This window comes from Blennius ocellaris (assembly GCF_963422515.1).
Source record: "Blennius ocellaris genome assembly, chromosome: 16".
Lineage (NCBI taxonomy): Eukaryota > Metazoa > Chordata > Actinopteri > Blenniiformes > Blenniidae > Blennius > Blennius ocellaris.
Window position 1 is genome coordinate 2640859 of NC_137665.1, and position 14410 is coordinate 2655268.

At 44.6% G+C, this 14410-nt stretch overlaps 1 protein-coding gene across 1 annotated transcript in view; it reads left to right on the forward strand.

Moving 5' to 3' along the window:
* Positions 1-7230: 7230 nt before the first annotated feature.
* The window catches only part of grin2ba (glutamate receptor, ionotropic, N-methyl D-aspartate 2B-a), a gene marked incomplete at both ends in the record, with an annotated part of 131732 nt that continues 124552 nt past the window's right edge, over positions 7231-14410 (forward strand). The window contains one exon of the mRNA XM_080511521.1: positions 7231-7257. Coding sequence (XP_080367647.1) covers positions 7231-7257 — 27 coding nt within the window. The remainder of the gene's footprint in view (positions 7258-14410) is intronic.

Here is a 14410-nt window from a genome sequence, read left to right on the forward strand (position 1 = left end):
TTTACCTGGTCAACAATTTCTTCTATTTATGAGCCAGACAAGGAGGGAGAGAGAGGCAGAGAGACAGAGAAAACAAGAAAGAGGAGGGGGATTTTTTTTATTTTTTTTGCCCCTTTTATCCTCTTTTTTTTTTTTTTTTTTCCCCTCTTTCATTCATTCTTCCTTCCCCTCTCCATCGCTATCACTTCCAACCCTTTCTATCCCTGTGCAGCCCACACTCCCTCCTCCCTTTCACTGCCTCCCTCCTCCCCTCCTCCTCCTCCTCCTCCTCCTCCTCCTCATCCCCCCCTCCAGTCACTGTCCACCCCTAACTTTGGCTACTTTTTTTTTTTTTTTTGACTCCACCACTGTTTTAATTTCTTCACATTAAGCTGCTCTAATAGAGGCATTTTAAGTGGCTTTCTTGTATTTTCTATTCACGCATTTTTTCAATTTTGTACCTTTTCCTACCCCCCCCCCCCCCTTCTCTTTTTTTCCCTCCTACCATCCTATGCATCTTTTTTGGCCGATTCTTAATTCTGACCATAGGTAGGTCTATTTAGTGTTTAGTGTCTGTCTCAAAGTCTTTGTTTCTTTCTCTGTGTATGTAAGGTATTTTGTGTTTGGTGCACACCTTGACACACACACACACACACACACACACACACACACACACACACACACACACACACACACACTGGCCTTTATAGTCGAGCTTCGGCGTGGCCGCGGCACCCCTCCCGTCAGCTGATTCTCACCTCATGCCATGTCCTCGTTACGTCACTCTCCCCGCTTCCATCTGTGTTTTCTGACTTTCCTGTTTGTTCCCCTCAATCAACGACCACAGTGACTCATCAAGCACCCCCCCCCCCCCCCCCCCCCCCAGTCGTCATCCGGGAGCCACGTCCTGACTGCCGTTGTCATTTCTGTGTCGTCGCACAACACATTTCCATTAAAGCGTTTGAAATTACCCCTCTGTGGCGTCCTCCCCCTCTTCCTCCTCCTCCTCCCCTCCCTCACTCCCCCCCCCCCCCCTCATGACCACATGTTTGTGCTTTCTTTCGGCTGCTCGCCAGACGTTCTAGCCAGGCCAGAGGTGTGCTTCGGTTTCCTCGCCGCTCCGCGTTGTTCAGGTGAAGGTCAAGCTGAGCGAGGGCCTGCCTGGTGGCGCCGCGGGGCTCCGGTTGTTTCAAAGTGTGTTTCGGAGCCAGCGCTTGTCCGTTCTGTCGGGGTGTCACCTGTTTTTATACAGACCTCTGCCTCCTCTCTTTCTCTCTCTCTCTCTCTCTCTCTCTCTCCCTCACTCTCTCTCTAAACTGACTCTCATTGCTGCTGACAGACACACCAACACTCAAAGAGAATGGACTAGAGACGAAAAAAACCCCAACTGGCTTAATCATCCAGAGGATATATTCCCCCCCCCCCTTTTTTTTCTCCCTCCTCCATAATTGTCACTTTTCCCCACACGCTCTCTTCGCTTCTTTTTGATCCATCACTTCCATTCCATTTTTGCTCCATTTCGTTGTTTGTCTGCACAAAGTCTCACATCCGACCACTCACACATTATTGATCTGCTCGCATCAGAGAGGACTTGTCGTTTATTCAGCTCTTTGGCGATGTGATTTTGCAATTCGTTAACTGATCTCCTTTCAATTTTGTGAAAAGCAAAGGGCAGATTATATGTAATCTTTTCATATATACAGGGACAATTGGAATAGGGATAAAAAGTATTAATCTCACTGAGCAACATCTGAATATTTTAGTGTATGTGTGTGTCTGTGTGTGGGCTAAAGAGAGGCACAGCAACAAGGCAGGAGTGACGAAAAACGCATAACTCATTTTTCTTTGCCATCTCCTTTTTTTTTTTTTTTTCCTACTTCCATTTTTTCTTTGGGTCGTTGAAGGAGATTTAATGCTGCTGCTCTTTATTACCCGAAGAGATGGGAAGTGGGACTTTTGAGCAACCCTGGTAAAGGCACTCTGGATATAGATATTTTCCTGTGGAATTACATTTTAAATCCTGGATTAGATTTCAAATGACAAAAAAATAATTGCCAGTTGTCAAAAAACTTTTAAAATCTGGATGCTTTTTGTGACTTTTTTTTTCCCCTTCCATAAATGGACTAAAGCTGATTATATTATTTCTTTTTTTTTTTTTTTTTAACTATTGAATCTTAATGGGATTTCACTATCGCGGATTAAAGACTCAAGCCACATCTTTGGCCATTAGCCGACGTAATAGCCGTGATTTTTTACAATTTCTCCATTCCACCTAATCACATTTAACATTTCTCAGTGTTAAGGGTTAAATAGGTGAGTAAATTGCTTGGAAACCACACATGCTGTTGCTGTTGCATGTTTTAGATGTTGATGAATGAAAACCGCCATGATTTAAAACATTTTTTTTTTGCTTGTCATTACCATTATATTTGTGTACGAGTGTGTGGGTGTGCATAGCTGCCACGGATGTGTACAGTGTGAGGGTTGGACAAAATGTAAATGGATGCAGGCGAATTCTCAGATGTCAGTAGTTTCCCTCACATTTATCATTTATCTTGTGTAATTTCCTCCCATTAGGCTTTGATTCACTTCCTGGTGGTTTTCATACATGTTAAATGAAGTCACATGTGCTGATCGTGTCTGATAAAGTAAAAAAAAAAAAAGAAAAGAAAGAAAAAGACCCCACATGAGATAATCATCTCTTACATACTTCATCCCGGCTTTACGGCTCTCCACTCGATGGAGGAGCCACTTCTCCCCCTCAAATCACCTGCTCATGGCTCCTCCACGCTTCCCTTTAACGCAGTGGAGTGTTGGCGTGAGGGGAATATATAGGAAGATCAATAAAGTAATCTGCATGGAGAGATGGACTGCGCGGCCCTTTTGTCAGTGCAATTATTTTTATCTGCAGTTACTCCGAAGGAGCGTCAAAGTCTTCATGTCATCTGTGCCGGAATGAGATTTTTGCATTCGTGTCTGCGGCTGAAGCGCTCATTCACGCCCCCGCCTGTCCATCACACACACACACACACACACACACACATACACACACACACACTTTGTCCATCTATCCATCATGGGAGCAACGACGATTGACCCCTTTTCTCTGATTAACTTTCCCATCATTCTGCTGACACTGGTTTGGATTTACACCATGTGTGCAAGCGCACGCGCGCCGCACTCAGTCAAGGTTACGGCTTTGTACCTGTGAAACCCACCTGGGACCTGCTCTCATAACCCGGGACTATTACCCATTCCGCTCGGTGCTCTTGGCACACATGTGACCCCCGCAGCCGATCTGCAGATGGGCACTTAAGCTCAGGTAGTCTGTCAGAGCTGTCACAGCTGCCACGCTGCAAAATGGACGTCTCGGGTGCAAAGTCTGCCTCTGACACATGGCTCCGCGCTGTCTTTTAAAAAAAAAAAAAAAACCCCAACAACCCAGTAATGATCACTGAAATAGTCCCCGGCAGTGTTTATGAACAGGTGAAGCCTGCCTTCTGCCGTAATGGCATTGTCCTGGCAGTACGAGGTGCAGGGAGGCAGAAGTAAAATGGACGGTTGTGGTGGACGTTATGTCCCACTTAGCTGGGAAACGGCAGCAGATACAGATGATCTGACAAGTGTTTTGCTTCAGAGAGATTGTTGTAAGTGTTTCTGCCGTTGCAGCAGAGCGACCAAACAACCGCTGTGAAAATGATAGATACAACTAAGCATCCCCTCTTTGCAAATGTAAGGACGATTAGTTGGCGGGAACCTTTTGGATCATTGATCGGGAGCTCTAATGTCCTAGAAAATGGTAGTTTGCCGCCAATTGAGACATTGCAGTTAATGCTATATCTTGTAGTTGTTGTAGTTTTCGTTCTAATTAAATAACGTCTCCGTAAAATTTGCCACTAATTTCACTCGGCGATAAATCCGTTCCATTTCGATCACTGGGGCACTTGTATATCAAGTGTCCTGTCAATTTTTAGTGTTTGCAGCCAGGAGCTTCTGAGAAAAAGAGGTCTGCCAAACATGTCCCAGCAGAGCTCGAGATATTGCATAGGCGCCTTGTTTGGAGTCGTCTATTGATAAACAGACCAGCAGAGGAGACAGCAGGTTGCTAAGGATTCATAATCCCATCTCCTCTTCCTCCTCATTCTGTCTCCGTGTGTCTCCCTACATGTGCAACTTAATGAGAGAACAATACACCTCCGGTGTCAGGCCTGGAGCAGCATTGCCTTAATGAAACAAGCTATAACGCCGCTAAATGTTATTCAGGCTTTCATACATATTCAACAAACATCTGCTATTTTCCATCTAAAAGTAATGACAAAAAAAAAGAAAGAAAAGAACCCATGAAATTTAAAGTGTGTGACAAGTTAAAATCCTCGACTCCCAACATTCACATTTCCATCTGATGGTCCAAGAGAACCTCACCCGTCACTGCGGAGGGGAAACGAGAGGAATCGGTGTCCGGATCGCCATCAAAAAGCTCGCAAGCGTTCAGAAGTGTGGGTCTGAATCCCGTCCGGCCATTAGAGAGAGCGAAGCGGGAAGCCTATGTGGGACGACTTAAAAAGTACATCTCGACTTTATTGGCAGCGTATTCACTTCAAGCAAGTGGAATATGGGTCATGATCTGATATAAAAAGGCTGTTCAATAATTCATCGGCGCTGATTAAGAGGACTTGTATCGACACACAGGCAGTGTCCACCGAGCAAGGGGAGTACACAGAGCTCACAGGGAAGCGTTTAGGCTCCTTTTGTGAGATCAGAAACGAGCTTAAAAAAAAGAAAAAAAAAAGAAGAAGTTATGAGGCAGATCTTTGTTGGCGGTTAAATCTGCCACACGGTTGCTTTTTGTTCGTTTCGTACATCAGCTCGCGATGATCAGATATCGCCGTGTGTGGACAGTTTGTGTGAGGCCCATCCATCTATTAAATATGGAAAGTACAATCTGTTACCCCGCAGAGACTGGTTTATTATTCATTAACATATTTCACTTAATCATTTATTTACCTAAAGTATGGCTCACACTTTCCCTGACAATTTAGACACTCTTGGACTCTGGCTGATGTATCGGTTGTGTAAAATCAGGATTAATAGAAGATTTGTTTGTTTTTTTTCCCTCCTCTGATCCGGGTCGTACTGTAAGTGTGTGTAAGAGTGTGTCTTCGTGTGTATGGGTGCCTGCATGATGCATGGTTTTTGTCTTTCTCTCTATGTGATTGTCAACATCTCCAGGCAAACTACATTTGTGGGGCTTGATATACTTGTTTTTCTCTGTTAAGACATGGTCTTTAGAGATGATTTCACAATTGTATTGGGGTTACGGGCCGGGGGAATGAGATTACCCCACTGACACATGGCTGCAGGTGTGCGTTTGTGTGGTCGTGTGCTTCCCACTCTGCAGGTTGAGGGACACAGTTGTGTTGAGTTTGGATTAGGGCGCTCAGTTCTGACGGTTCAGGCCGGTGAGATTGTGTGGGTCTGTTTCTATGCTAGAGGCGATGGCGGCCCGATCGCTCACTGACCAACAATAACAGGTCCTCATGAGGTAAACATGAAAAACTGGAATCACACTACACCTCTGGGACTCTCTTGTGGGCTCGAAATTGCAGGGATCTGCAGTATTTCACAACTATTTACAGGCAAAATGTTGTTTTTTTGTGTGCGAATGTAACCGTTTGTTTATGGTTTGGCTGGTTCGGTCGGGGTTACAGTAACCGTTAGGTAAGCAGAGGTAACATTTCTTTGTCAATTATTCTGTATCTTTCAGGGCTGGATACCATTTAGCTTGTCTTTAGGGCTCAAAATGTGGTTTTACGCCCTACAGATGCACTTGTGTTAGTTTAGGATTAGCCACTTATTTCTAATTATTAAGGTTAGGCCGAGGAGCAAGAGGCTGCATTATCTCAATAGACGACCTCACTAATGTGAAGTCACCGGCATGTGTGTGTTGGTGGGGGTCAGAGTGATTCAGGCAGACAACGATTTGCACAACAGTACAATACATTTAGGAGGATATGCATTATTTATCATATTGGTCTGCATTCTCCTCAGATCAGACTGTTTTATCCCCAAACACACACACAGACACACACATATAGGCACACACACAGTTTCCTCCACTGAGTTGTGAGATGCATTTAAAGAGATTAAGGATAGAGACACATTGTTCTTTTTTTCCAGAACAGAAATGGCTTTCACTGGGGATTAGGATTGTAAACAATAAATGAGCTATATTCCGATAACCGCAGAAAACAGTGACTTGAGCATTTTAAATTCCCCTAATTTAATCTAATTTATTAATTCTAAGGGGAGCAGGTCAGAGGTCGCACACTGAGCGCCGCATGGCTTCATTAGAGTCTAACTGCCCGTGACCTGCCTCTAACCCGCTGTCGTCCTCCTTCTTCTTCTTCTTCTTTCTTTTTTTTTTTTTGCACTAACAGACTGGCGGACGTCAGAAAAACAAGCGACTGCAAGCATCTTTTCGGAGGGAACAGAAGTGAAGCTGCTCCTGTGGAGTACAATTACCTTGAAATTGCTGCTTTACCCTCCTGACCCGGCGAGGATTTTTTACCCAAAAAACCGCTGTGAGTCCCTCGTGCCGGCTTCACAATCGACGTTCGCTTAATTAAAAAAACAAAAAAACAAAAAAAAACTTGCCCCTCCGTTCCTGAACATCTGTATTTGCCTCGACAAACCCCACACAGCTAATGAGGTGTCCTGGTAGAGAGGTGTAATTCAATTAATCACGGCGACTAAAACACATTTGTTTGATAAAGTGCAGCTGGTTAGAGCAAACAGACCTGCCAGTGGAATGACACCTGAAAATGATGAGGGGGGGGGGCTGCTTTACTCCCATGACCGCCTCGTTCTCTGTATGGGAGTTAATTAAAGTCATCTTTCTATTAATTGGTGAGTGATGTTGACAGGTGGTGCAAATCCCAGTGATTTAGTTGCATCTCCAGCCACGAAAAAGAAACTCTTCCAACTTGGATGTTTGATACTTTGACGAGGACTTTCTTGAGCCACTTCTTTATTTGATATTTTGCTCATTTGGTGCTTTGTGCCACTATTTAAACAACGACAACAACAAAAAAGTCATTGTTTGTATTGAAATTTTGGAACGCTGTTAAAAACCCTATCGTCATATTGTGTTTCCTGTGGTATTGATTCCAGTTCGGCCTCCCTTAGTCTGAGGCTATGAGAGGGAGAGAGGAGTCCCAGGCCGCACCATCATGCTACTTCTGAGACGCTGGGATGAGACTTTGGCTGGCAAAACACAAGGTAAGACAATATCGATGCATGGGGCGTCTTTGCAGCCCCGAGCTCTTCTCCGTATCCTTGTGTCGGCCCGGCCCGAAACGACCCATCTTATCTCAAACGTGCGTGTTCGTGCTTCCATAATCGTACGCCTCTCCTAAAGCCCAGTGATGGATGTTATGAAACTTTTGCAAGCTTTTTTTTTTTTTTTTTCCCCCCTCTTTCACCCCCTTGTTTTGTATCTCGGGCTAAGCCTTGCTTTAAGGTCAGGATAAAGGTTCAAGGTGCAGCGTCCACACCAATGGTTTAATCTGCCGTTTTTAGCGCAGTGTGCACTTTGATCAATGGCATCTGTCAGTGCGGCGGACGCTCAACCCAACCCCGGCCCGTATCGACTATCGGCTTCATTTGCATGACTCTACAGGCATCGATCAGGCAATTAAAGGATTTGTTGAATAAGATTTTTTTTTTGTGGCGGCGTAGTTTGCGCCGCCGTTTGGACGTTGCCACGCTCGGGCGTGTGTGTGTGTGTGTGTGTGTGAGTGAAGAGAGAGGAAGCGGGGACGGTATGTTTTGTGTGATAAGATAAAAGTAGACATAATTCTTTCTCTGTCCAAGGACCAAATTACACAGAGCGAATGCATTTGCCACAAGGGCCCATGAGAGGTCATTATCATATCAGTGGATTTCATCGTTTCCTCATCCGTTCTTCTCTTCTAATGCTTCACTGCTGAGCTTTTTTTCCTGTCTTGGGCTGTTGGCAGACTTTTTTTTTTTTCTTTTCTCGAGTATTCTCCTCCTCCTCTCTCTCTCTCTCTCTCCCCCTCGACAATAACTGTTTTATTCCCCCCATCCTTCGCTCCTCATGCGCTATTAATCAGCCGTGACGTTTAAGATACCGAGCCTCGGTGCAGAGGAGCATGAGTGAGAAGAAACCAAATTCCTTCCTGCTCTTGATGGGCGCCGGCGGTTGGAGGCGGGGAGCGGCGCTTGGTTTTGATGAACTGTGCGCACCGTGTGAGGACACTACAAATTGTGCCCGTACACACACACACACACACACACACGTCCTCCTGTTCCTTCAAGCTGCTCGCCGCCTCGGCCAGCAGCAGGGCGATGGTGCTGCTTTGCGAGGAGGCGCCTCTTCCCCCCCCCCCCCCGGCCCCCTCTTGTCTGTCTTTCTTTCTGCTGAAAGTCACACAGCTGCTCCGGCTCATGCTGATGCTGCAGATTTTCTACTATCGCCCGACGTCATGAAACATTGCCACGTACAGGAGATGAATTACTAAGGAGGGTGAATCTCATTAACAAGACCGCCCGGCCATTCCGATTGAAAGAAAGGGGGGGGGGAGAAAAAAAATGAAGCATTCATTTGTACATTTAAGGGTTATTAGTTTATTAGGCCTATTATTCAAGACTGCCCGCTTTGTGCTCTTATATAAACTGCTTATAAAAAGCAAGGACTGGATTAATGGCTAAAATGAGAACATATTAGAATAATAATGTCTCTTGAGTTTCTTAAAAGCTTTATCTCCAACCTTTTGTGTATCTAACCTAAATGGGATACTGGCCCCTCATTATAACGACGCCGCTCGGAGCTGTTAATGAAGTGCAGCGTGGCTTTTCAGTCACTCAACTGTGAAAGCCCTCGTAATCATTACAGTTTCTGCAGTGACTCCAAAAAAAAGTATTTTATCATATATCATTTGGTACTTTTTCAAAAAAGTAATGGCAGGCATTACTTGTTTACTCACCGTGCAGTATGATTTGTTTTGTGCTGCTCCGCAACGTCCGACATGCACAAATGTATAATTACAGGCTAATAGTAAACTATTAAACTGTCCAAATGCTCACCAATCAGCAGAAAAACTTTCTTTAATAAGGACAAACGAAGGCTCTTCTCCCTTTGTGCTCCTTATTAAAGTATTTTGCAAAAAAAAAGGTTGAAACCAAACAAAAAAAATATGTGGAACAAAGCTTAACTTTGCTCAGCAAATCAAAAATAATCTTCACCGTTAAGTTTCATGCACAAATTCTTGTGCTTGGACAAGACATCAAATCATTGTTACACAAATTAGCAGGAAAATGCAGTTGATGTGATAATAAGCGAAAATCCTTCGCCACGCACGGTAATGATATAATTGTTCGCAACAGGAACGTGTCACATCGCGCTGTTACCGACAAAAGTAATGTGATTACAGTATCTTTCAACTTTGCAACATGCCACAACCAACCTCGGTCCTCGGCTTCACCCAGCGTACAAACATTCCACCACGCTTCCGGCCGACAGCCTTTCAGCGGCGAAACAAAATCTGCCGATGTTCATAATGCAATTATGGCAGATTTCTGTTCTGAAACGAGATAAACAAGTGCTTCTCGTCTGCCTTCCTCTTTATAATCTGCTGTTGTGCTCCTTTGCTGAATAGGCCTTGGTGTTTATTTTGGGAGAATAATCATAATTGACATCAGTCTTGTATTGTGCATTTTTATTGAGAAGTGGAGAGTTCTTTTATTCCCCCTCCCCCCCTCCTCTTTTCCTAAATTAGAGCAAATTGAAGATGCTGGGCGTTGGGAGGCTTTTGATGAAGACAAGGACATGGGGAGAGTGAGAGATGGAGAGTGAGGAAGTCGGGTTATGTTTCTGTGGGGGGGTGGAAAGAGCGCAGCTGTGTGTTTTCTCAAGAAGACAATGACTTGTGATGTGCCCGTGCTGCTGTCTATTTTGTTTTGTTGGCGCATGCAGAATTACACGGCGGTGTGTGTGTGACCACATCTCATTAATTCAACAAGTCGGTCTTATTTGGCGAAACTTTTCCAGGCATTGTAAACTAACCCTGGCATATTTCTCTGTGTAATGAATTCCAATCTTATCGTTCATCCCCGGCGTCAGGGTTGCTCGATTGTCCCGTAATTGAATAAACTGGTGAGATGTGGAAGTGTGGTCACACGGGGTGCACACAGCCTCTCCGAGTGGTGTTTTTATGCGTGTTTACATTAATTAGATTTGGAGTGCGAGCCGTCATACTTAAGCTTGACCTGAAAACGCGCCTCAGATCTGCGCGGTTGGATCAATCCGGGTGAGAAGCAGCAGATCGATAGCGCTTCACTCATCCCTGTCTCCAGCAGCGGAGGAGTAACATAAGTCACCTGGAAAACGGCCGGCAGATCCAATCATTAGCTGAGCGCTGCACTTCCAACATTTGCTTTGGTGGCATCTGCTATTTCCTGGCATCACTTCAGATGCCGCTGTGAGGAGGCTTCAGGTGCCGTCAATGTTTGTGCTCCAGGACTCTGGGTGGATCGGAATGAGTCGATTTCACAACTTTAATCTGCGACGTGTCGTCGGTCGAAGAGTCGCGTTACGTTTTATATCAGTTCAAAACTCTTGACTGGAGTTTGAGCGAAATGTGCAACGTGCAGACGTCATCTTGTGTTCCGGGGGAGTGATCGGTGCGGGCAGTTTTCCTCATTTCTAATGACTAAAAAAAGTCCAGCTCTGTCATGTTGCAGCCAGCCCCGTCGTGTTTGTGTCCAGATTTGACTGAGTTATGACTCACAGAGGGAGTGCAAATTTAAATGCAGGTCAAATCAGTGGAGGAGGCGCCAATAACCAACTTCCAGTTGTTTTATAGGACACCAGCTGTCGCCCGTCTCTTTCATCTCACACCGTGATTTTAATTCACATTTCCATACTTGTGTGCGTGGAAACGTGAGTGTGCTCGTCTCTGTCGACTCTACGCGTGTGTGAATATATACAGTCGTGTGCAAAAATTGTGTGGCACCAATTTAATACGATCCTGTAATAATGAATGGACATTATGATACAAGTGACACATAAAATTGACATATAGGCTTTTAGTTATCCTGAAATCACATTAAAATAATAGAGCACAGCCCTGCAGCTAACACATATTACATTAAATTGGATGATGTCCATAAATAACTCATAACATTTGCATTTTCATTTTAAAAGTGTAGGTATAGCCTGCTTTGCAGGTTGCACCTACAGAGTTGGGTAGTTATGGGTCGATCCCATGATGCTTTCCACCGGGACCATGGCTGTTCGTGACACACACACACAGGATCCCACATCCACTTTCACCCGCAAACCCGCCACTAATGATTTGAATAATTTAGTTTGTGGTGGTTGTGTTGAAAACCGTGACACCAAAGTCGGACTAGATTCTATTTCTAGATGTGTTTACTTGAGTACTATCCTTTCTGGTCGGACTGTCTATGCGATTCGGATTTCTTTGTGTCCATGTGGACACGGCGACTCTTCGTCCTGGTGGACTGGTTGTCCAGGTCGTACCCTGCCTGCAATTCAGTGTCAGGTGTAATCGACTCCAGCCGGCCCCAAAGCGACGACGTATGGACAGCATGCTTTCAGAGCCCCTGCAGATGACGCACATTAAAATCCATCAAATTTAAGTCAGCGGTTTCAGATTGGTTGTAAAGGATTGTTACCTGCTCATAAAGCGACGGTGGATCCTGTCTGGTTTTTTTTTAATTGCTGACCTTCTTTTCCCCCATTTGATTAATAGTGAGTTTCTATCATCATGTCAAGATTCAAAGGACCCCCCAGGACCTTTATAAAAAAAATGTGAATGTCTTTGAGTCCATAAAGTGATTTGAACAGTCCCCTCCCCCCAAAAAAAATCTATTAATTCTTAGTGAATGATTCACCTTTAACCAAAAGGATCTGCAAGTGGTTTAAATTTTAAACGGCTTCCGAGTTTGATTGACTTACTTGAGGCAATGATGCAAACCACGACTCCACTGAGCCGTCCAGATTAGAACTTTTGATGTCAACAGGATGTTTTGAAGAACTCAGAATCTGTTAATAGCTTTTTTTTTTTTTTTTTTTTTATAAACATGAGTGTCAACGTGTACGATCACAGTGATATTGCACAAATATGACCTGCAGGGCAAGCATACCAGGAAATCCTGGGGGGAAAAAAAACTAAACAAAAACTATTGAGATATTTCAGTAATTAATAGCAAGCATGGATTCATCCATCTTCAATACGTCTTGTCCGACCGACTTCAGCGGCTCTCTGGCTTTAATGCGCCGGGGCAGTCGAGCAGCGGCGGTTTCAAATCTGCTTCCAATTACAGATAATTTTCCTCACTGTTAAGTCATTTATTTCAAATAACTTGGAGATCATTTTAAATCACTTGTCAGACTTAAAGACATCTGCACACTTCATTTCGACAGCCTTAAAGAGCTTCTCTCATCTTGGCATGATGACAAAACACTTTATTAGGAACAGCAGAGCCTCAAATTCAAAGGTTTATCTCTTCTGAACTTCTGATTAATTATGCCTTTTCCATTTGTTAATTGATTAGGATAATATTTACATACATAATGTGGATTTTGTGTGTGTGTGTGTGTTTTTTTGTTGGTTTTTGTTTGGTGCGTTAATGCAGCTGCCTGTTAAAGCGGCGGCTCGTTTTCTGGCCTCACCCAAAAGGTCGTGTTTTTGCGCGAGCGGGTGAGTGATTTGTTTCGGTGCGCGAATGCCACGGGTCAGCATCTTCACGCGGCCGTGATCGACAGGGAACACTCACGCGCCCGCCTCGAGGAGGGACAATGCAGAGTGCCGGAGTGTTTTTCCGTGTGGTTGAGAGAAAAGGCTGAATGATGAACCAAACACGTTTTGTCATTGGGACACTTCGGCTCGGAAAGGACAACGAGACGGGGAGGGAGGGGGGGGGGGTGTATACATTAACGGAGCTCAGAGCGAAACAGAAGAGCTTTGATTTACAATGGAATCGAGCCGTTCGCAGACTCGATGCAGGTCAGACGTGACTTTGGAAGTCCTGTCATCCTGCGTTTGAGGGCGTCTCTTCTGATTCGGCTTTAATTGGGAATAACGGCACCTCCGTCCTTGTGCGTGATGAATGCTCCACTACGAGGTGTGATGAATGTGCCGTTGTGCAGGAGCTGCAACTAAGTAATGCATTCTGAACTTCTTTTACTTCATCACAGCACCACTAACCCACGTTTTTTTTTTTTTTTTTTACTTTCCCATTATTAAAGCTGCGCCGGACAATAAATCAGTGTGTACCAGAAAAGAGATTCATTTCTTTCATGTAGTGTTGTAGTGGAGTACGACACGGCCACGAGACTGGATGGAGATACTCCCATAACATTTAAAAAAAAAAATCTAAAACCCTGGATCTGGAAGGCTCATCTTGCTTCAGTGGCCGCCGCTGAAGCAAGACGAGCCCAACCTGCCGCCTTTAGGAGGCCCTGCGTCTCGGTCCATCCCAGAGACTTTATACTGGGACTCTGTTCTCCACTTGATAATATTAAAAGTTATTGATTGGGCTGTGTTAAGGAAAAATGCGCGGCAGACGTTTAGCAGGAGGACTCCCAATAGGGAGCTAATGCCTCCCCGAGGGACCTCATCTACGTTCTGTCAGTACCTGTGATATGTGGAGAGAGAGAGAGAGACACACACACACACACACACACACACAGGGAGCAGGGGGACAATCTGTTTCGTACCGAGCAGGAAGAAGCTGTAATACTTCCAGCTGGGCACATGGACAAAAACGAGAGCAAGGAGGCTGTGATGTGGGGGCCTATTGTGAGAAACACAAACATAATGGGTTTGTCAAACTCTGACTGATTAAACTGAAAGCACCTGAAGATGATGCAGCGCTCCTCTTGCAGCCATTTAACTTCTTCTGCGTGTTCGGTCGATTGCTCCTGTTTGCATCTCGCATCGATTTCAGGAAGCCGGAGCCGGACTTTTCAAAACTATTGAAAACGATACACCACAGATCTAAGATGTTTTTTTTTGTTTTGTTGGGGGTTTTTTTGCACAGGAGAGTACATCCTTATAGATTATTTAGGAATCATTTTCTACAAGCTATCATACAATAGCCAAGATTGTGGAAATGGGGCAAGAAGCAGTCAATTGCTCCAAAGATTTGCGGGGTTTTTTTTGTTTGTTCCCCCCCATATTTTCTTTAATTTCCAGTTTTCCATCCACTGCAAGGTGAGATGTGCAGTATGACAGAACACACCTGCACACAGACTGATGATGCTGAATCTCTCCTGTTGGCACTGAAGCCGTTTGTGGCCCAGCTGAGGCGCGACATCGGTTGTTTTTCAGGAAATTGAAATCAAAAACTTGTCTTTTGCAAGTTGCAGTGGGACATATTT